This window comes from Alligator mississippiensis, chromosome 3 (assembly GCF_030867095.1).
Source record: "Alligator mississippiensis isolate rAllMis1 chromosome 3, rAllMis1, whole genome shotgun sequence".
NCBI classification, from domain to species: Eukaryota; Metazoa; Chordata; order Crocodylia; family Alligatoridae; genus Alligator; species Alligator mississippiensis.
Window position 1 is genome coordinate 206,689,128 of NC_081826.1, and position 22,897 is coordinate 206,712,024.

Consider the following 22,897-nt stretch of genomic DNA (forward strand, 5'->3'; position numbering starts at 1 on the left):
ACAGTAGAGTGTTTTTTCAGTATTATAGCTTAAATTTTTTTCCCTGAACAAAAGCTGTAGTGACAAAAAGAAATTAAACAACCTTTTTCTGCAAAAATCTTGTTGGTATAATAAAAGATATTCTCTACTACAAGTCTGTAGTGACAAAAACACTCTTTTCCCAGCACATCTACAGGAAGGCTCTGAAAGTATAGAAAGGTCATTATATCCTTAACTAACATTACTATACCAACAAGTTTAAGTACAGACTTGGCACCTGAGAAATTATATTATTATTAAAATAGTACTGTAAACACATGCACACAACACAATATCAACATTTGTCATAGACAAGGGCTCTTTTTAAGTCCAGGATGATTATTTGCCCTGACTGTTCTTAACTACACTGAGCATAAGCACATCTAATATCATGTCAACACAAAAAAGGTGTCAGTTTCCAAGACAGAAACCCTAAAGGAGAAAGTACAGAGCAAAAGAGAAGTAATATGGAGCACAACCACTGAAGACAAAAGATATGAAGGGATACTGGAGCTTTTTCATAAGCTTTTAAAAAAGAATAGTCTTAATGAACTTTATTTGGGAGACCGTTTTATATGTAACTTGTTGCAGCCACAAGACTTGATAAAACAAATCACATGCATCTCTAAGCAAGAGGATATTATAGAACTTAGTTAATGTAGGAAAACCGATATTATGACCTACTTTTGAAGCAGAGTGTTTCAGTGTTTATATGCAAGTGGAAGGCCATAAAGTATTTTTCTCATATATAAGGAAAATATCTTGGCAATAACACCATAGAGAAAGAAGCAGTCAAGGTGAAAAGAGGCCAGACACATGGTACTGAAGACACTAAATAACGGTTGAATTATGGAAATATTGTAGTGCAGCAGTGAAGTTTTTATGATGGCAGGGGGACAGTATAAACTAAAAATAATACCACAGATGAGTGATGGCTAAAATTTCAAATGTTTAGAATGTTATTTATTTAGTGCTTATTGCTTATCATTCAATATAAAAGTGTGGCTAACTAGTGTGCTACAAAACAAAATCAGGCCCTCATAGCCTAGCAGGGGAGCAGCTTTGTAACAAGGCAGTTCTCACACATTCCAGAAATAGAGATGTTTTTTTCTGGGAGTAGAGTGCATCTTGGGAAGAGAAGTGGCCCCATCTTCCATGCATTCAAAAGATAAGAACGCAGCTGCAGGAGCTAGCTTGTCCTGGTACCTAAAAGTCCCAATTAAGGATGGAAAGATTCCAACTATATGGTCACGTCTTACTAGATGCCTGGCACGTGAAACACATATGGACAGTACCTCCATTGGTTGGACAAAGTACATTGGACTGGACCACCAATGGATGAGCACCAAGGTAGGTACACAATGAATGGACTACAGGTATAACACTTGAGAAGAACAAAGGGAGCAAGTGTTCATCGCTCAGCAGCTTCCTTCACGTGAAACCACTGCAAACTAAAGCAAAAGACGGGCTGGAGACAGAGGTCCCGACACATTTTGGGACAGGCACTGCATTAGGACATGGGGAAGAAAATACTAGACCAAAAAAACTGTGAGAGCTGAAAATCAGATTGTTAGAACAGACTAGCTTTCATCAGTGAAACCCAGAGATATTTTCCAGGATTTCATAAACTCTTAAAAATAGCTACTTTTTGTGAAATCTGTACTTTCACTAATGTCAATAACAACACACAATATTTAAAAGGAGAGAAGAGGTTACTGAGAATTGGAAGTAACAACACTATCAAATGCAATTTTAGAAACAAGCTATTTAAGGACAAGAAATCATACAAAAATAAATTGGAAACGTTCCTTGTATAATCCGTACACATACAACAGCACAAATTTCCCTGGGATCCCCTTTTCAAGCAGGCAAAAGCCAGCTGTTTATTTAAAAATAATAATAGTAATAATAAAAAAAGGCTTCTAAAAGAGAAAAAATGACTTGTACAATGGACATATCTGTTGCTCTGCTCATGAGCACACAATAAATTTTCACTTCAAAACCCAGCAGGAATTGCTTTTATTAAAAACATTTAAAAGGGTTTTTAAAAATATGCTTAGAATAGCTGTCAATGAAATCATTAGGACCCAGAACAAGCACTTTTCAATCCAGAATAACTATGCATTTGCCATTATATTGAATTATCAACACTAACATTGAATGTAATCATCTAAAATTCCATTTTGGCTTTATATGTAAATATAAGAAACATCCTTCTGGCCTTAAAAAAAACACAGTCAGAACCTTGTGATTAGCAGGGGTGATACTGGCGTGCTATTGCTAACAGCTATTTCAATACAGGCATCATTTTTGAGTTAAAAAACATATGGGATGTGAATTAAACAGGGAGACACAGAAGAGTTTATTGTGAGTACTTGTGCTTTTCCACAGCTGTTCTCAAACACCAGTCTGGATCTTGCAGTCTTTTCCACATAATCCTGTTGATACTAAATTGAATTAAATTGGAAAAAGTATAGTTCTGTATGCCCTGTCTCCTCCCCAGCCAGCTCTGTAGGAAAATTTAGAATCTACCACTGAATGAAGGAGAGAACAACTCTTTTACTAGAATTTGTTAGTCTGTAACTGTCTTGGCACCACTAGTGGTTTCAAACTACAGCCCAAGTATTAAATGTAGGTTTCCACAATTAACAACATGACCATCAAAAAGGGGGTTTTTGAGAGTGAAGAACGGGAAGCTGTCTGAAAGGGGCACCTTAACATCTAGTACATATGATCGTAGAAAGAGATTTTACCTTGTTCTGTAATATCACTATACATATTTATGCTTCAAGGAAGATTAGCTTATTTACCAGTAAATACGCCATTCCGAACTAGTTAAAAATTGTACAAAATAAATTGTTTGCATCCCAAAAACGCAAGTCTTTTATAGCATTTGAAATGTTTGAACATCTACCCCCAAATCCTGGGTTATAAAATAGTTAAAGGCTGCTACACAATCTTACAGTTTATAAATGAGTTAAAAAAAAGAGAAAATAATGAGATTAATTTCAGCTGCCTGCAAACATATTTTATGAGTCACTTGTTAAAAATCACTTCTCCAAATAATCATTCTAACAGCAGGAAACTGCAATAAATAACAAACCCCACGCTGAATGTAAAAGCTAATATATTATGATACTGATCCATAAATTATTAGCATTAAATATTTATATTGCATTAAAATTTGTTTGCAAATACAGAACCTAAGTTTTCAGTTGACTAGAATTTAACTGATAGTTTTTCACTTTAATATTATTCTTACAAGAAAATATTCAGATAGTAGGAAAAAGATTAAAAATACTTTGAAAAACTAGCCTATGAATAAAAGTTAAATAATCTCTTACATTAGGATAAAACATGCAGGTGGTCAGTGATAGCTAAGTGTCTTATTACATGCATGTGCGCAGAAATATTAATCAAAACAGGCCCAAAAGCAGTGACCCTCCCGTCTCTGGCACCTCATCTAGTTCCTCCTGAAAGAAAGGGAAGGGGAAAAAACAAACCTTCAAAAACCTTGCAAATGGAGAGGTAAGCCTAAGAAAGCCATTACCTGAGGACAGATTAGTGATGAGATACTGGGATGTACCCCAGCTTACAAATGTCAAAAGGGAAAGGCAGCAGAAAGAAAGGCATCCTAGAAAACAACATTGCTTCTACCAAGGAGACAGTCTGGAAAGTACATTAACTAGAACCACTTGGTAAAGATGGAGGAAAAACTGCCACCATGGTAACTTTAAAAATAATAATAACTGTAGGCCTATCGTAAATGACAAATTCTGAAGGAGAAAGACTATTTCAGGCAGCTTTTACTTAAATTAATAATAAGCAAAGGAGTTTTTATATTTCTGCTCCACTTCCCCTTTCTCTACACCCAACTCTCCCCCTACCCACACCTCACCCCTCCCCTACAGAGTCAACTCCTTTCCATACTCACTCCTGGCTGGAGATAAATCTCTCTGCCACACTAAGGGAGAAACATTACACAGAGTGGAGCTATTGTTTCCTACAGCTCTCTCCCCTTCTACCCAAAATAATGTCATACCTAGGAAGTGGACACTAGTAAATTAAGAAAGCAAAAACAATACTATGGATCAGAATGGGTGAAGGAAACACTGCTTACCCTGAAGAAAGAAGGTGAGAAAATAGACAAAGTACAGAGATGAGTCCTGGAGAAGGTGACCTGAATTACAGCAGTTCTTGGGGCGGTACCCCTGGAGGGTTGCCCTCCAAGTACATAATTAGTGCCAGGCCTGAGAAAAGAAACACTGTTACTAAGTTAATGCAGTAAAAGGGATAGGAGCCAGGGTAGGTGGGGCATGAAAAGTAAAATTTGTTTCTTAATACAGTTGAAATAAAATGTAAAGAGGCAGCTTTCTTCATCCACACACAAGTCCTGGTGAGGATTAAACGAAACCACTGTAGAGATCATCTCAAAGAACCTCTGCTGGCTGTTAGAGTAAGGCCAAAAGAGCATAGATGGCTTCCAGATAAAACCAAATCTGGTTTTAACAATTAAGAGCAAAGCTTTAAGAAAATTAAAGCGAATACTTTAAGGCTCAGGACTTCTTGTTTCAGTGCAATATACTTTCTGTGCTACTGAACATGCTTGATATGCCCTAGTCCGATATGGTCAGACACATGTATACCTACTATGTACTTTGATAACTTCAGTGAAAATTTAACAGACTATGACATTATTTATAGTAAGTATAGTGAAGGACCACTGATAAAAATAATTAAGGTGCCAAATCATGAAATTGGGGCATTTATTGTTAAATACATTTATTTTGTTGGAAAAAAATTAAAACTTTGCTCTTCATGTTTAAGACGTTTTTACAATGAAGAGCCCCAGTTCTTGAGCTAGATTTGGTACATCAACACATACCTATAAGGGAGTAGAAGAAACAGCGTTTAGCCTTGAAGGCTTATTCAGAAACTCTTAACTGAAGACAGAAGAAAGGCAAGTTAAATGATGGAAAAGCATATTAAAAACTACCAGCTGTGAAAAATAGGAACCCAGTTTTGCTTGTACATGTTTGTTCACCTCACACCAGTTAACTAGAACTTTAATACTTGCTTTAAAAAGGCAGAACAGCATTCTTTCAAGAGATTTTTCCCCTTTCTGAAAAAAATGCAAGAGATAGATGTTGCTACTATATGCACTGACTCTTAAGCAGATGTGTTGTCACATCTGCTTATGACTACACATGATGCAAATCTGCAAGTTTCACCTTTTGTTGAAACAAGTTTTAAAAAACAGACTTTCCAATTAGTACTAAGGGTATAGCACTTGAGTGCTTACTTGTGTTTAATTTTAGACATTCAACCTAAGAGAAGTACCACTTAATTGCATTAAAAATTCTACCACGCTGTGTTAAGACTTTGCTCTCTCAATGCCAATCTTCAATTCACTTTTAAATGCATCTCTGCAGAGATATGGATTGTACTCCAAATTTGACCAGTCTTTAAAAGCAGTCAATCAGAACTGACAAGACTAATAAATATGACCATTCCATGAAAAATGTTCCCCATCAGCTCTCAAAAGTCATAGCCACAGCAGGTTTTAAAACCTACTTTTAAAAGGCTCAATGTCCCTCCAACAAACCTGCGCTGCTACATTTACTGGTATCTGAGAGGAGAGATTAAGTATAACTGTTTCACTCCTGTGACCTGGCAGGAAATTCGAGATGGCAGGAATACCATTCTTTTCATTCTTCATGCAAAGCATTTAAAAGGATTTTAAAACTTGAGTATTTGGAACTCACTTATTTAATGACAAGATAGTGTAATAATGAAAACACAACTTGGTTTGTATTCTTTTCTCTTACAGCAATTATACAGGGCTCTTCAATTCACTGACCTCCTCCGCACGCACTTTTTCCATGCAAACTTTTCCCTTCCCCAGCCTACAAATATGGCCAACACATTCCCTCAACTGAACAGAAGGTGGTAAAATTAGGACCCCTTCAGGCAGCTAATACCACTCAACTGATAGAAGTCACATCCTCACCATATTAACCTGAGAAAAGATCCAGCTGACAGAACAAAAGTAGAAACTGCAATACAGTAGAGGAGAAAAATGGGATCCACCCAGTAGCACTTCTAGAGGACCTAAAACTACAATTAAGACCTGCTCCCATTTGAAAGGCACTAGGATCAAGGCGATGCCTCCCCTTCCTCTGCCATGTGGTATTGGAGAAAGACTGCCAAGAGGCACCACCTAGACCAAAGACTCTACCCCACTAGTACAGAAACAGCCAAAAAACAGAACTTGTGGAAATGCAGAGAACATTGTACAGTTATGACTGAACTTACTCATCTGCTCTGTGTTAACTGACTGTTTGCACTGACCATCCAACCCTTCTCAGTACCTTCACTTCAACATCACTCCAAACCAGCCCCTCTCATTCCATTCCCTCTTCAATAAGCCCATTTCAAAAAGTCATGCAACTATCATGACATTTTCCTCCAATTAACTTTATTCATGTGTTACATCCCTTTGTGCCCATCTTATCCATTTAGATAATAAGCTCTTTGTGACAGAAATAGTTTACTACTCTGTTCAGTGCCTGGCATAAACTTCTATTCTCAGTTCACCTTAACACATGATTAAGGATAACAACATAGTCCAATACTTTTATGCACATTTATGTAAGCATGCCCCTCCACTGTGTCCTTTGTATGGCATGGGCACTGTATGAATTATGAGGTATGATTCTTAAATTTTAAGATCAAGTTGCCACTAGTTATAAATACTGCTTTTTTGGTGCCATGCAAGACCATAGCACTACTACACATAACAAATATTACATGCACTCAGTACAAAAGCTTGCAAAAGAAGAAAAGAAACAGACCATAACAGAAAGCACTCTCCTTTTATTTTTTTGGCATACAATGTAATCAACCTACTTTTAAAGATTACATTTTGCTTAATCTGTGGCTGATGTTATTCAGTTAGTATCCCAACTGCAAGCAATTAAGCTGAAGCAAGGTACTCTGCATGTTTCCATTCTGTTTTAGAATGCTAAGGACAAGAACATTAATAAACCTTTCTGATGCTTCAGTTACTGAAAAGCTGACACTGTCAATTTCTTTTATTAATATAACTGGATGAGCAATTAGGAGAGATCCTGGGCTGCAGGAAATGGACTTACTTCATAATGCAAACCAGCAGCAAGGAGACTCCCAGAAATGCAAGAATTACACATCCTCCCAAACTAATAAAAAGGGAATGACTCACAGCTGCATGAAATCTGATCTCTCAAGTCTCCAGTAAGATGAAGAGCACATGCTTCTCACCCTACTCCTTAGTTTTAATCAGTAATAAAAGAGAAATGCAAAAGTCAAGAAACAAAATGAAGATAAAACACAGATCAAGGCATAGTTTATTGGTCTGCAGTACACCACAACCTCCTCAAGCACTGTGCATTAGTCCTTCACTGTAAGTGTTAGAAATTCTTACTAAATGTTACATTTTTTCTGGGAGAGAGCAATACAATATAAACCCAGAAAGTTATAGGTTTTCCGCTACACAGCCAAACACCTGACAACATATCCTCAAGCACCCTCTATACTCCAAAACATCATGTCTGTGCTGAGCACATCATACGTGGTCTTCTTGGTTGCTCTTGGTTCTATCTAGAAATTCTGGCAGGAAAGCAACACATTCCCCAATATATAACTCTGAAATAATACATCGTCTTTTATAAAAGACATAACAGCTGTCCACTAGAAAACAGAAGAAATGTGATCAAGAATCAAGAATTAACCAATGTTTAAACAAATGAAATTTATAAAAACATCTTGAAAATGAAAAAGACATGCACTTTAAAAAAAAAAAACACCCTAAGTGGCTTCGGAGCACACAGAGGCTTTTGCAAAAACCTCGAAAATTTTTATGAAGCATAGGTGTCAAGCCTGCAAACACCCTTACCCCACTCTAATCAGTTTGATGGGAAAGAGTTAGGATAATTTTCATGCGAAAAGCCATAGCAAGAAGCCATATTCTTACCTTCAGAACCTTTCCCACCACACTAAGAGGAAAGGTATCACTCGGTACTTTAAGAATTGCATGTAGAAGAATGACAAGAAACAAGTTACTTTATAGTAAAATGTTAAATACTTACTGCGTAAGAGCCGATGAGGAATGCAGCATTTGCTTGCTTTTTCTGATCAAAGCCAGTATAATGAATTATTTTCTTCCTTATCAATGTAAATGACTGTATCAAGAAATGAACAACAGTATTTGGCACACTGGATTTAAAATCTACATGGCCTGATACAATTTTTAAAATCAATGAAAAAGAGAAAAAATGCCAAAACAAATGGCCTCCTCAAAACTGAGGTTTTCAAAATTACATTTCAATCACCGCTTTTCTGACCAAGACATAACCAAGTACATTATTTCATATGCAATCATAAGTAGTACTCAGTATTCTTGCAGGATCACATCTTTAAGTGTAGCATAGTACCAATATAATATCTACCATATTGATAAGCCAGTAACACTCACCATGTTATGCCTTAAGTGAATATTAAAAAGAACCCTATATATTCCACTACCAATATGAATGGTTTTATGATGAATAAGTAGAAGGCTGTTAGATTTTTTTTGGTATTTTCTTCAGTCATTTTAAGTGTTACAACATATTTAACCATTTGAAAGATGCACTTAATTTAAAACAGAAATTTAAATGTAATCAACTATTCAAATATAGTTTCCACTGTAGTTAAATTTGATCTCCTAACCCCAGCCCTGTGCACTGCCAAATGTTTTCATGGCTTAAAATGTTCTATTTGAGTCCTGTGTTGTCAACTCATTTTCAGAAGCCCTGAAAATAGACAACATTAATATAATTTTCTTACAAAGCAGCTCCTGGCAGTTTCCACTTTGACCTGAACTATGTTGCTATGACAGATGTTGAAAGTTTGAGCTGTCACAAGCAGATCTGGCTCCTTCATTTGTATCCTTCTGCAAACCCTATTTCCCAACTACTTCAGAGTGTAGGGTGCTGACAGCTGCAGCAGGCAGCTCCCACCCTCAGTGCAACGTAGGCTAACCAAAGGAATGGGAGGTCTGAAAAGGATCCTTTAAGTAAAGGCCTTCTCTCTCTCACCTTCTCCAGCTTGCAGTCAACTGTATCCCAACTGCACTTCCCCATCTTTTATCTAGCTGCCAAGGTCCTAGAGGAATTGAGATGGGTTTGCTCCCTGCATTCCTCTACGCCTGAACTGTTTTGCTGCAATATCATCTGCTGCTGCCCCAGGCCTCCCTTTTCCTCTCTGTCTCTCTTGCCTTCTTACAGCAGTTGCTGCTTCTCTCTCTGCTGAATTCATCACTGGTGGCAGTTAGTGACTATGGGAATCAGCAGTGAGGGGAAAAGCACTAGAGAGCAGCCCTCAGCACAAAGCTGGGCAGCAGCAAGCAGCTTGGAGCAGCTGCAGGAGAAGTGACAGCAAGGGCAATCTGGTTGCAGCCTGATGTGTTTCATTGTACCTTCAGCCCTAGCTGCTTTATTTGGCCTACTGTTCCTTTAAGGCTGCCAACCTCTCTCAATACAATTTATTCACTTTTTTTTTTTTCTGAACACAGACTTCTTCTGTAAAGTGATCTGCAGGCAAAATAAGTATAAATTTTCATACATGAGCAAATCTGTTCATTGTGCCACAAGCATTACAAATGTATCCAAAGCAGGTAACTTGATTCCAGCCCGCACGTAACTTTCTTTAAAACAGAGAAATCTCTGCATCTTGCTATTATATGTTGCCTACTTCCTAACTTTTCATAATTCAATTGCTATGAACAGGCAAGCAATAATTATGAGTATGTATTTTAACAAACTCTTTAATTTGGCTAACAAATTTTGTACACCAACCCCTGTTAAAATTTGACCAAATTCAACTACTTCCTTTTAAATTGATATAGGACATTTTTAACTTAGTTGTTTTGATTTATGGAGATACTGGCACAGCAACTAGTTGCTAATCCATTCAGAACCGGGTACTTTTAAATCCTGAAAAAGTACTGAGGACTGTCTGTGAGAAAACAAATAACTTCATCTCCTAGCATTAAAAGTACTCATTTCCCTTTCAGGACCAGGGCCTAAAATATATATTTTAAAGAGCAAAACACAGGTTCCTACAGGAGATGGTGTCAAAATCAACATACACAAACAGCAAACAATGTAACAAAAACTAAATAGAAGAAGAAAGAAAAGGTCAGTTGCCTTAGTCTCAAGTCAAGCAGAAGTCAGGATAGTGTAGCACCTCAGAGTCTAACTGGTTCAGTCTAAGGTGCTACCCTGTTCTGCCTTTTGCCTAAATAGAAGCGTGTGTTTCACTGTACCCTGAAGTTCACTAGAAAATGACAGATTGCCAACGAGACCAAATTCCAGAAAAGGGGACCCTCTCCTTAAAGACTCCAACCACAAGAAAGTTTCTTACTAGAAACCTAGCAGTAACAATATTTAAAAGTTAACTGTTTTGATAGTATACTGTCTTTCGAGCAAACAATTCTCTTTCCCTCACTTCCACTATCCAAACTCCAGAACAGAATTGTACACTATATTAATCTATGACAAATCTCACCAAGAACCTAAATATCCATCATACACTTCAAATAAATATATATCTTTTCTGAGTAATTTATAGAGATGACCACACAAGCTGATTTCTATTTGGTACAACTGAAATGAAAACTAAAGAAAAAGAAAAAAAAGTTTTTTTTTACCTTTAATTTCTTATTTAGCTTGGAACAATATCTGTAAACCATAGACAGATTGAGTGGTCCAAAATCTGCATAGAAGCTTGTTGGGGAAGGAAAAAAAAGAAAAGATTTTGCTTGTATATGCAGTATAGAAATGTGTTTAAAAACCCATATTCATCAAATGAAGACTAATATTAAGTACAAATAGGTACAAAAACACTGAAATTCCTTTCTTGAGTACAGTGGAAGTATGCACTAATTCACTGGAGAAAACACAACTTTATAGTCTTTATTCTTATAGAACTTTGATTTTTTCTTCTACACACAAGATCTAAAAATTTGACAAAATAAGGACATTTTCAGGGTTTGGAAGTTTACAGTAAAATAGTATTTTTGGGCAACACATCAGGAACTCTTGATTTTAATTGACAACACAAAAGCAGGTCTTTAAAACAAGGTCATGAATATATTCTGAAATGGTTTTGCTAGCAGAAAACTGTCAAATGGGCATTAAAAGAGTTCCACAGGACTAATCTCCAAAGTGCTCAAAACAAACCGAAGCATCTAGAGCCCCTGTTACATGTACAAACCCGACACCAAGAAGCTAAACAGAAAGTTTTAACTAAGGACATGCTTATTCGTTACCATCCATGTACAGCATAAATGACTTTCATCATCTCATTTGCAATTCAATGTGCAAAACTTTTTGACCTCCAACTTTTAAAGGGAGAAGTCACCTTTGTTAACTTTTGAACTACTGTTCTAGGAAGTTGAGATATTCTCTCCTAGATATTTTGGACCACTAAATACATCCCTGTAGCTCAGGGGTTGGCAATGTTTTTTTTCTCCCTTGGAAGGTGCTGGAGTGCAGGCCCATGGAGCCTGGTCTACTTGCAGCACGGCTTGCAGCCTCCCAGCTGCCTGCTGGGAGCAGCTTGGGCTCTGTGGCTGGCAGCAGCTGCTTAAAGCCTGGGCTGGCAGTGGTGGGCCGAGCAAAATGGCCTTGTGTGCCATGCTTGGCATGTGTGCTGGGGGGTGCTGACCCCTGCTCTAGCTCAATATTCCAGGGGCTGTCTTATAATAAAACATGGTCCTGTATCATCTTCCAACAGGAAGGCACTCTATAATTAAAAATAGAAAATGTTAGGAATTTTTTAGCAAAGAAATGGGTAGAGCGCCAGAAGACCCTCTTCAGAGATAACCTGCTCCTATTCTAAGTAAAATTAAGTGACTGTAATGCACTAGCTTTGAAAGGGTAAGCTCCCTACAGTCAATTAAAACTCATAAACCCTTGCTCATTGGGGTTTTCCTGATGAAGGCATGGCATATTCTGTAGAAGGCAGGAAGAAGAAGACTTATACTTACTTCTCGTATACAAGTTCGTCATCTATGCAGAAATGGTGTGTGTTTGCAGCACCACTCTTTGGTTTTTGGCAGAGAATTGCAAAATAAAGGCGATCTGAAACGCAAGAGATTTTAAACTAATACTACTCTCAATGTCACAGCTTTCTATACAAAAAAAAAAGAAAAGGAAGACAAAGAAACAAAGACGTGTTGCTTTGAACATGAGTAACTTTTAGAGCGGGACGTACAAAAATGTCCTTTTGGGGTCCCCAGCTTAGCTCACATTTTTTCAGAGGCCAGGGAAACCATGCAGGCTTGGATTCAAAGGGCTTTCTCCAGACTTGGCCAGAGAGGCTGCTCAGGGGAGAGCCAGCCACCTCTGCCTCTTGGAGGCTTTGTGGTTGAGACGCCCCCACACCAAGAGGCGGAAACCTGGGGCTGCTTTCGGAAGCGACAGAGCAACCCAGCGTGCCAGGGACCACCTCAGAGACCAACAACCCGACCCCTGACCCCCAAAAAACACCTTGGACCTGAAGAGCCACTGGCCAAACAGCTCCTGCTGCAGCGTGCAAGCACCCGGGCTCTGAGGGGGCGGGGCCCGAGCAGCTCCTTCCTCTGGCAACACCCGGGGGGGGGGGGGGGGGGGGTCGGACCTCACCCCTCACCCTGACCGGCCCCGAGCCCTCCTCACCTCGGAGGAGCTCCGCGGCGGGCCTCGCCGCCCTGCGGCTGCTCATGCTCCCCGCGCATCCGCCGGACCCCGGAACCCCCCGGCCACAGGAGGGCGAGCGGGCGGCGCTTCCCGCCTCCCCCGGCCCCGGCCCCGGCCCGCTGCCGACGCAGCCGCGGCTGGGGGGAGTGGCTGGGCCCTGCCCTGAGCGGCGCCTCAGGGGACAGGGCGGCACAGGCCGGGCCGAGGGCCTCCCCCGCCTCCCGACCGGACGCGAGGTGCCCCTTCCCCGCACAGCTGGGACCAGGCGGGCCCGCGCCCAACGCGGAGACCGCTTCCCGTCCCAGGCACCGCGAGCCCACCCGCCCCTCCCACACCGGCGCCCGGGAGGAAACTTGTGCGGAGCCGGCACAAGCCACATCAGCCGCCTCCCCGCAGCCCCGGCCGCCGTGCGCGCCCGCCAGCACCAAGGACGACAAGTGAGGTTTGCGCCACAACACCCGGACTCAAGACACGTGTGCTGAAGTACAGCACAAAATGATGGACAACTACGTTCGCTCCATAACACCGAGACTCAGTGACGTGTGCTTACGTATGCCAGAAAATGATGGGAAATTAGGTTTTGGCCACAAGGCCAAGGCTCAATGACAAGCACTTAAATATTCCAGCAAATTAGGTTTTCTCCACAATGCCAAGACTCAATAAACACGGGCTCAACCATTCCAGAAAATTACGGGGAATTAGGTTTCCAGGCAGTGGGGGCAAGGGAACAGCCAAACAGGGACTGAACCCTCCCTTATCATCTTATCTCCTGAGGCCTCCCTTTAAAGGATCTCTCCAGGGTGCCTGGGGCACCTTGGCTGAAGATTGCATTACCACACAGTCTAACTCAGTAGTCATAAGCATAAGACTTTGCAGTAGCACTTTTTAAAAAGAGATAAAAAAGAAAAAGTCCTGCAAAATGCTATGATGTACTGAATACTTTTAGCCTGAAGGATTTTTTTTTATTTTTTGCAAAATTAAAAAGTGACATTACTTCAATATTAAACACACATCATCTATGCAAAAAATGTAAAAGCAAACATTTTTTAAGAGATATCAACCATTCCTCCATTTCATATTCTTTGCCTCAAATTTACTGATGCAGGGAAGATAGCCTAATTTTCTAATCTTCCTTCCCCCTACAAACGCAATGTAGGGTTTGTTCAAGCAAAAGAGGATTTTTGGTAACAGATTTACAAAATGGCTGTCTATGGTCTAGATCTTCAAGAGGCTGGGATTTTAAGACAGCCTGAGGGATTTACATACCAAAATTCAGCTGAAAGAATCAATGGGCATTGTGTGCTTAGTTCCCTCCACCCTCTTTGAAAATCCAACTATCAGTGACTTGGATGCTTGGCATTTTGAGACAAGACACTTAAAATAAGCGTACATGTATAAAACAACCACCCTAGCATTTTTTAAAAAGTGAAAACCAATTTTTCAAACAAATATGAATCACTGAAATGTTGATTACATTATACCAGCATTTTGGAAGCATCTTTCATAACATTTGCCAAATGTCAGTTTTAGGAACCTACGTAAGGAAGGCATGCTTTCTTCATGAAGTAAGGTGTATGTAAAAAGTTTGTCTTTAGCATTTATTAGAAGTCATTATGGGCTAAGACTGCGTGCTGCAAACAGTTCAGACAGGCTGTAAAATCTGTAATTTGAGGAGTTACAAGTGCTATTCTCTCACCTTCCAGAGCACAGAAGAAAGTTTTTGACAACCTATAAAAACTGACAGTATTTTGTTGGCCTGGCTATTTTCCCCCCAAGAAAAAGTATACTCAGTTTGCTTATTATACAAATTTGTAGGTTTCAAAAAATATATAAATGCATCAATATATAAATAAATAGTGAGTTAACAATAGTGCACAGTACCAACAGTTCAGTAATACATGTACACTGTTAACCTTCAAATCTAAATACTGTTTCACATGACATTAAATAAGTGAAAATTAGGGTCCAGGGTTTGGGTGTGCAGCATACAAGGACTATGCGAGAACCACTCTTAGCACTTTTCTATTATGTCTCATTTTTTTGATCACAACTGTTCCTATCCTCAGAACATGAGAATGATTTTAGAGAGTTGAAGTTTAAAGGTTTTCAGTTTACACAGCAGCCTTAAAATAAGAACTGTGCATAAGTGCCATCACCAAGAGAAACTGTCAATTTAAGCACGCTCCCAACAACCGTTCTGCAATAAAACTGAAAGTAGCATGCTCTGTCTTTTGAAGGCATTCCCTAATGGGAGGTGAAAAAAAATACTAGTGCTTTAGAACAGAATTAGTTTGTTTACCTTTGCTTAGTCATACCTCTAGCTTAGTGTGTTGTCAGCACAATGACAAACTACTCACTGTAGCTACTGTATTCACTTTTCCTCAAAAGCATTTCCATCTCAGTTTTGCAGTAGCCAAAGATTAGTATGGTTTCAGAAAGCAACATTATATAATACTGTTATAGTATAAGAACTGTGCTTTAGGCCCCAATGCTGCAATCAAATGCTGTGGACTCTGGGACCACTCAAATGACTGAGCAGTTCTTTATTTATTCATATAAAAATTAGTATCTCTTAAAAAAAAAAAAAGAAAAAAGCACCACAGTATTTTCCTATGTTAAAATCCCACATTTGGAAATAATTATTTCAACTGAAATGAAAGCTGACATTAACTTATGTCAGACAGCTGGAAAAAAAGTACAGCCACTTGTCTCCCAGGCTGTACTGTTTACTTCACAATCAGAGGTGTGATTACCGCATCTTGCACATACATGAGCTAGCTTTCATCTAGCAAGCCAGGTACCAACTGCAAAATGTAACAGCAGGGACTTACTCTCTTTTGAATAAGTTCTCAGAGCCCTGAAGTCTTGAGCCCCAGCTTTGCCATGCTGAAGCTTCTGAGACCAAGGTTTCATAGGACCTGATCTCACTGGTACCATACATAGCTCAGGTATGTCTACATATGCTGCAATTAACACACCTTATTGTAGGGTAGAAACAGTCAGAGAAGGAAGCATTTCTTGTTTCTACAGATGGGTAGCACCATGGAAATAACTATGAAGAATATAAGCATCCTCTATCCATCATCATCTTGCATACCTTATTCTCATTACAGCAAAGATCAGAGCAAAAATAATAAAACAGGTAATTGTGACAAAAACCTGGTATCAACATGGCTTCTGAACAAAAGTATAATGATTCAGATTCAAAAATAAATATATTTTAAAACCTTAAGAAGGTGTTTGAAAATAAAAGAGAATTAAAAATGTTTCCAAGATTATACACTTGATCAATTATGTTTTTCTACTTATAGCCCTTATCCTTTACTGTTCTTCCAGTACAGGTTTATATTACACAAGTTGCCACACCTTCAGCACTGTATTACAGAAGTCTTAACCACTTTTTCAAACAAAAGATAATTTTCAGAGTGACATGAAAATGTTGTCAGATAAAAAATTAAATACAGCTTCTTTAATGAGAAAATTTTACAGTGAAGACTCAACAAGAGTTTACAATCAGTATAATTATGAAAGACACTAAAACCCAATAGAAATGTTCTAATTGTTCCAGAAAATCATGGAAAATTGCATTCTCTATAACACACAAGCTTTAGGAGTAGCAAAACAACAGTTCCAAAGAAAGACTAGTGAGTTAAATTGTTTCAGTGAACAGCAAGAATGAAAATATTAAACCCCCATATATGACAAAAATTCTAGGTGATATCTTAGGTGAAAAGAGTCATAAGAGCATGCACATGCATATTGCAAAACCTGTAGTATTTTTGTGTAACAATTAATTTCCAAGACAAAGTATATTCCCTTTCAGCACAAACCTAAATAAAGACTCCAGAGTATTAAAACTGAAAGAAATGCAATTACTGCCAAAATATCCATGTTGAAAAAAATTTCTAGAATTAAAAGGAGCTAGTACTTTTTTCTACAACATACTTTAGAAATCTTATTTCTCATGTTAAATTACATAACAAATTAACAAATATTCAAGGAAAGGAAATCATAAAACTTCTTAGTTTCTCAAATGAAATCTTTATTTTTCAGCTTATATAAAAGTGTACTGCTTCAATAGAACAAGTATATGCATCTAATAAAGAGCAAAAATGAATTCAACCTTAGCAAATTAAATTCAGATTCAGCCAAGCATTATCCATGAAAGAAAAATAGAAATATTAGAAATCCAACTTAATGTAAATGTTTAAAGAATTATTTTCTTTAAAACAATCAATTCCCTAACTACTCTTAATAGCAAAGTTTTCATAATTGTCATTTTAGCCTTGACTGAAAAAAAAGAAACAAGAAAAAGATTTAATTCATAATGTAAGTTAGTCACATAGTGAAAACAGTCTCTTCCAGTATTAGATACGAAGTGCAATCATTTGAAGATTTAAAAAATTAAGCTTTATTCAACTAGGAGAGAGCCTACTCAAAAATATTTTTCGTCAATGAAAGAGCCTCATAAGATAAACACTGCATTTGGGATAGATGCAAAATAAAGCAGCCCATCTTACGCAGTATATCTGAACGTAACCAAGATGCAGGAAACTGTGGGATCCTTCCAACAATGAGACACTAAGGAAAAAAGTAAAGTGCCAACACATATAATGCCAACACAGTACTGCCAGACTACAGACTAGATCCATAAATTTATTTATAAATAAATAAATAAATACTTGAGTGTTGCAATGCTGAGTACTGCAACCCCTAATTTGGGGGCTCCAGGCCCCTAAAATGGAATTCCAAATCCTGAATTACTACAGTTTTTTAGCAATTACTGTGAAATGCAAAATACAGAAACACTCCTGAAAAGAGGGACCAGAATTGAAGTCTCACTCCTCCCAGACAAATACACTCAAGTAACCATTAGTATTTTCTGCCAGCATGCCAGAATGGCCCAGCTCAGGTCCAAAGCAGGCTTGTGACAGAACCTGGCAGTTGCTGCTGCTTTTCCCTGACACCGAGCTGCAGTGCAGTACAGTTGAAGCCCTCTGCTGCCAAGCACCCCAAAGCTCCTGCTCTGCAGGAAGGATCTGCAGGCCACCACAGGCTGCCAACCCTGCTTTAGATCATGGATGTTTTTCCTCTGAGGCCCAATGAATCTTTTCAATGTTTTTCTCTACAGTAGAACAGGTTGACAAAAGGATGAAGAATGTGCCCATGGAAAATTGCCTAATCTAGTGGTTAAGGTACTCCTCAGAGTGCTGGGTAGGACACCCCTCAGGTGGCAGGAGCAGCCTGAACCATTTTCAATGTTTTAAGTGCATACTGCTGCTTCCACCCATCTTTTAAAAGAAAGCAGGAGTCTCCAGGTTTTGGTTTGTTGGTGTTTTTTTTTCCTGAAACCCAATCCTGTATGCAAGTATTACACATACCCTGAGAATGCCTATCAAATCAAGCCCACAGGTAGACTTAGAAAGACTTACATCTAGTGTATGTATCCCAACAAGTTTAGGCACAAAATTGTCTTTGGGCATGAAAAGCAGCAGAACTTATTAAGGTGCCTGGGAACCTTCAGATAGAAGTGCACTATGGAGTTTAAGTATCCGACCATGGTTAGGCAGCACCTGAGCAGCTTTCACTTTTAGACTTAAGTGTCTGAATCCCACTTTAGGCACCCAAATCATTTTTAGACCTGGCCCAAGACATTATGGGTGGCCAATGCAACAAGCTTCAGCTCTTATTACCTACCACCAGTTTATTAAATTGAGGGGTCAATGACCATAGCAACTGGTTACAACGATGCAAAAAACAAGAGGGGCAATAGGGAAAAAAACTGTTTTGCGGTCTCCTTACACCACTGTTTTTCCACACCTGTATAGTATGCCTATTACCAGCGTATGGGAAAACCTGTAGTGGTTTATAGTGCCTTTTCTTGCATTAGGAAGTCTTCAGAGTAAAATATCTCAGAAAACATAGGACTGCACCAAAAAATATTTAGGGAAAAATACAAGAAATAAGTATTTTTAAAAGGTCATTACTGAAGGGGATTCTGATATACAGCAGTTATTAATTGTTAGGAAATACAGTAGTAACTGTAGCATTACAGTTTATATAGCTTATACAGGCAACCCGCGCTTAGCGCTTCTAATTGCTTCCTTAAAAAAAATGAGCATTAAGCAAAACCGAAAGTATTTGACAACCCAAGATGGCAACTGCAATTGTTTTTAATGAATCAAGATGGCAACTGCGAGTGATATAACAAAACTCCCTGCGCACTAAGTGAAATCAGGTATCAATTTCAAGTAAGCGTTATAGAGAAATAGCGCTAAGTGGAATAGCATTAAGCAGGGTTGCCTGTTGTGTTAAATCCACAAGGTGTCACGCATAACAGAATTTGTAATCCATGCATGTGACATCTGACCACCATGATTTGTTCTACCCATGAATTAAAAAGCTTTAAAGATATTCCGGCTCACTGCCTTAAGAGAAAAAAAAACGTGAAAAATGAGGGGTACAGTGTTCATGATGATTTTGACACTGATTTGGTAAACAGATGTGCTAGCACAGTCCCATTTACTAAAGCATACATCTGTTTTGAGGAGTGAGGCTTTACGGCTTATCTTTAGTGAAAAGAAAGAATAATTGTGCAATGTGCTGCAGTATGAAATGGCAGGAATGTCATTTCAAGACTTCAGATAAAGTTTTAGAATTAAATGCAAGTGTGAACATTTCTTTTTACAGTTTATCTGCATTTAGTTCATGGTTTCTGGACTAAAATTTAAATACATTTACAAATAGGTGAAATAAAGGTTCCATTACAGTGAGGGAGTTAAAAGCTTGTGCTCAGTAGCTGTGAACAAGAATGTACACGCAAGAGGGAATAAATAAAAACGAAATGAATTAATTCTAATCCTAGGACTCTCCCAAATCAAACCAATTAGGTTATTAACTGGTGAACATTTTATTGAAGCCATGGCAACATCCCAGAGCCCAAATGACAGGCACCTAATTTTGTCATAGCGGTTTTAGTCATCTGAGCAAGTGAGCGTTTACTAGAAATAGATCATAATTCATAATATATTAAAAAGTTTTAAGTAGCACAAGAAAAAGTGGAGAGCCAAGTTACAGTCCGATTTGGACAACTGTAAGAGTTAGGAAACATGGCTTTCTCACCTCTTCCCATCTTCTACAGAGGCTATAGGAGCCTATTTACTAAACATCCAATCAGCATAGGCCTTCATGACACCCTTTTACCCAAGAACAAATACCTGATTTTATCAGATTATGTAAAACTAAGGGTTGATTTCCTGGAGAATGTATCATCAAAATGATACCAGTATAAAAACCCTGTGTAGCTATACAGATCATCTGGAATACAAGTATCCACACTAGGCATTACATCAGTATGGTTCTCCCAGTAAATTTCTTCCGTAGACAAGCCCTAACATAATTTATTATTTTAGACTAGACTACTCTGGATTACATACCTTTAGAACGCCACCTTTTTTTTATTTTTTAAATATGAGGTTAGCATAATGTGAAGTTTATAATTGTCACACCTCTCTATCCGCCCCCAAAATATTGTCACTCTATCATGATAAAATTATTTTAAAACTTCAAAACACGCCATTTCTAGTTTAAAAAAAATAAAATTAAATCAACCAATCAGGGAAAGAAAAATACAAAATACATCAAGTCGGATTTTCTGTCAATCCAGTACTGTTAATCCAAAATACCTTAATCCACTAAAGTTACACGTGCCACCTACCAGGCTCAAAAGGATTAGCACGGCCTGTTTACTGGGTGTAATCTGAATTTTCCCTTGTACACAGAATGTCCCACATCACTTTCTCACACAAGCAGAGGGGGAAAAGAATTCAAGCATCTCACAGTGGGGACACAAAACTCAAAAGCCAGAATGATTTAGGCCCCAATCCTGCAAAATGCTCTAGGGAAACAGACTCCTATGCCCACACAGAGCACAGCTGAACTCACTGGGGCTCTGCGCATCTCAAGGAATCGGCTTGTGCGGAGCTGCCTTTAGAAAGGTTTGTAGATGGATACAATTGCCAGCAGCTCCAAGGTGCACCCAGGGTATATTTCACTGGATGCAAGGGAAAGCATGAGATTGTGGGCAGGCTACCATCCCCTCCTAAACCCGGCACGTCTGAAAACATCGCCATTTCTTTACAGCAAATAAGGAGGTTTTTAACCAGACTTCATAGAGAAGTCAGGCTGGAAGGGACCTTCAGACGTTGGGCATGTCTACATGTGCACTTTAACGTGTATTTGCCTATTTTAATGTGCATTAAAGTGTCACAAAAAAACCGTGCTCTTTAGCTAACGTGCATTAAAACGGGCTAACACATTTTTCTAGTACCTCACAGTGGAGATACTAGATTTAATGTGCATTAACTAAAGTGCATTAATTGAATGTGTAGACATGCCTAGATCAAACCCTGCCTGAGGCAGGATCATCTCCATTCAAACCATCCTATACAAGCCACTAGGGTTGGCAAGCCGGTTAACCACTGTCAACTGACTGGTCAATTGACTGCATATTTTTTGACAGGTCAAAGTTTATAACAGTTTTATGGGGAGCAAATATATATATATCAGCTTTCTTGACAGATACTTTTTTTTTTATTCTCGACACATAATGGACATTTTTTTTGCTTTTTCTCTTTATTATCTATAGTGGCTATTTTTTAAAAAATTTTTGACTGTTATTTGACCCATCAAATACCCCACCCTACAATCCATCATCTAAAAGGGAGGTTGGAGACATTTTTGGGCAGAGTGCCAAAAATGCCTGCAACCTCGATTTGCAAGATGTTCGTGTGCCAGGAGCGGATAGCAAGGGAGGCGCAAGGGGCCTGATCCTTGTGGCAGCACAGCCCGGGCTCCTTTCTTCCCCACTGTCTGTCCCGAAGCACACATGCCAAGTAAAATGCCTTCTTGTGCCACGCTCTGGGGGCTGCCTACCCCGATCTAAAAACTCTTCCTAAAACTGGAGTCAACTCGGACCTAACACAAGATATAACACCTTACCCTGCCACAGGTAAAGCAGGGGGACCCAGACCAAGGCAGCCTGTATCCTGCTTGTGTAAAAAGGCTGTGCTCAGCTGCGGGCTGCTTCTCCACGGAGTTCTGCAAAGTAGCAGCTGGGGGGTTTCTTGGCGGGGGTTTCAAAGGGACACGGACAAGGATGCTACAACAGGGAGGGGCATTTTTGGATCATACAGGGAGACCTGAAGGGGACAGGCTGAGCCGATGCGACCAGCACTGAGGTCTGCAGAGAAGACACAGCAGAGCGCGGAGGCGCCGAAGTTCGCTGGCTGGGCGGGAGGAGGAGGGAGCTCCCGGGATCGGGCCCAGGGCAGCGCCCAGCGAAGGCGCAGCGGGAGGAGGCGACCCCGGCCAAGGGCAGGGCAGGGCAGGGCAGGGGCACGGCCGCGATCCCCTTCCCCGCCCCTCACCTGTGAGGCGCAGGCGGGTCTCGGGGCCGGTGGGGGGCGGCTCGCCCTGCTCCCGCTCCTCCGCCGCGCTCCGAGTTTTCTTCACGACCGGCGGCGCCGGGGCCGAGTATCTCCGGCTCCCGGCCCAGCTCTTCCGCTTCATGGCGGAGGCGGCACCGCTACGGTGGGTGCGAGGCGGCCGGACTCATCCCCCCAGCGGGGCCCGACTGGGCCGGCGGGGGGGGGTCCCAGCCCGGGGCGGCGGAGGCGGCGGCTGTGCTCCCACCCCGTCCGCTCCCGTCCCGTCCAGTCCCCTCGTCCGCCCCCCGGCCAGCTCCGGCGTTTGGGACACCCACTGCCCCCTCCGCTGCCTCTGATTGGGCCGGGGCGGTGTGACGCCACTAACAGGGCGCAGTGGGTAAAGTGATGTCATAGTGGGGAACAGAACAGGTGTGTTGGGCGGAGGGGGGCCCTTGGAAACCCCGTTCTTCCCCGTGACCCCTAGCGGAGGGGCTCTACCCCGCGAAGGAGTGCCACAAGTGGCAGGGGCAGCCCAGGAGGCAGGAGCAGAAGGGGAGCGGGGTGGCTCCCCGCTGGATCCTCTCTCTGACATGGTTGGCCCCCGACCCCTAGCACGTAAGCCCACACAACGACCCTGTACGCATAGGATCCCTGCCCCTTCCTGTATCTCCTTGCGTGGCCCCTAACACA

At 40.2% G+C, this 22,897-nt stretch overlaps 1 protein-coding gene across 17 annotated transcripts in view; it reads right to left on the reverse strand.

The window, feature by feature from the left end:
* Nucleotides 1-22,504, reverse strand: part of CDC14B (cell division cycle 14B) — a 70,926-nt gene extending 48,422 nt beyond the window's left edge. For 9 of the 17 annotated variants that reach the window (XR_009460998.1, XR_009461000.1, XR_009460999.1 and 6 more), the window contains exons 1-4: nucleotides 12,759-12,859; nucleotides 12,089-12,182; nucleotides 10,748-10,823; nucleotides 8,145-8,237 (exon numbers count right to left, since the gene is read on the reverse strand). Coding sequence is in view for 14 of the 17 variants with exons in the window: in XM_059724852.1 (XP_059580835.1) it covers nucleotides 8,145-8,237; nucleotides 10,748-10,823; nucleotides 12,089-12,182; nucleotides 12,759-12,804 (309 nt within the window). In the remaining 3 variants the exon portion in view is untranslated. Of the gene's footprint in view, nucleotides 1-8,144; nucleotides 8,238-10,747; nucleotides 10,824-12,088; nucleotides 12,183-12,590; nucleotides 12,692-12,758; nucleotides 12,860-22,207 lie in introns of those variants that run through there. The other 8 variants (XM_059724855.1, XM_059724853.1, XM_019478027.2 and 5 more) reach the window with 4 other exon arrangements.
* Between the last annotated feature and the right edge of the window lie 393 nt (nucleotides 22,505-22,897).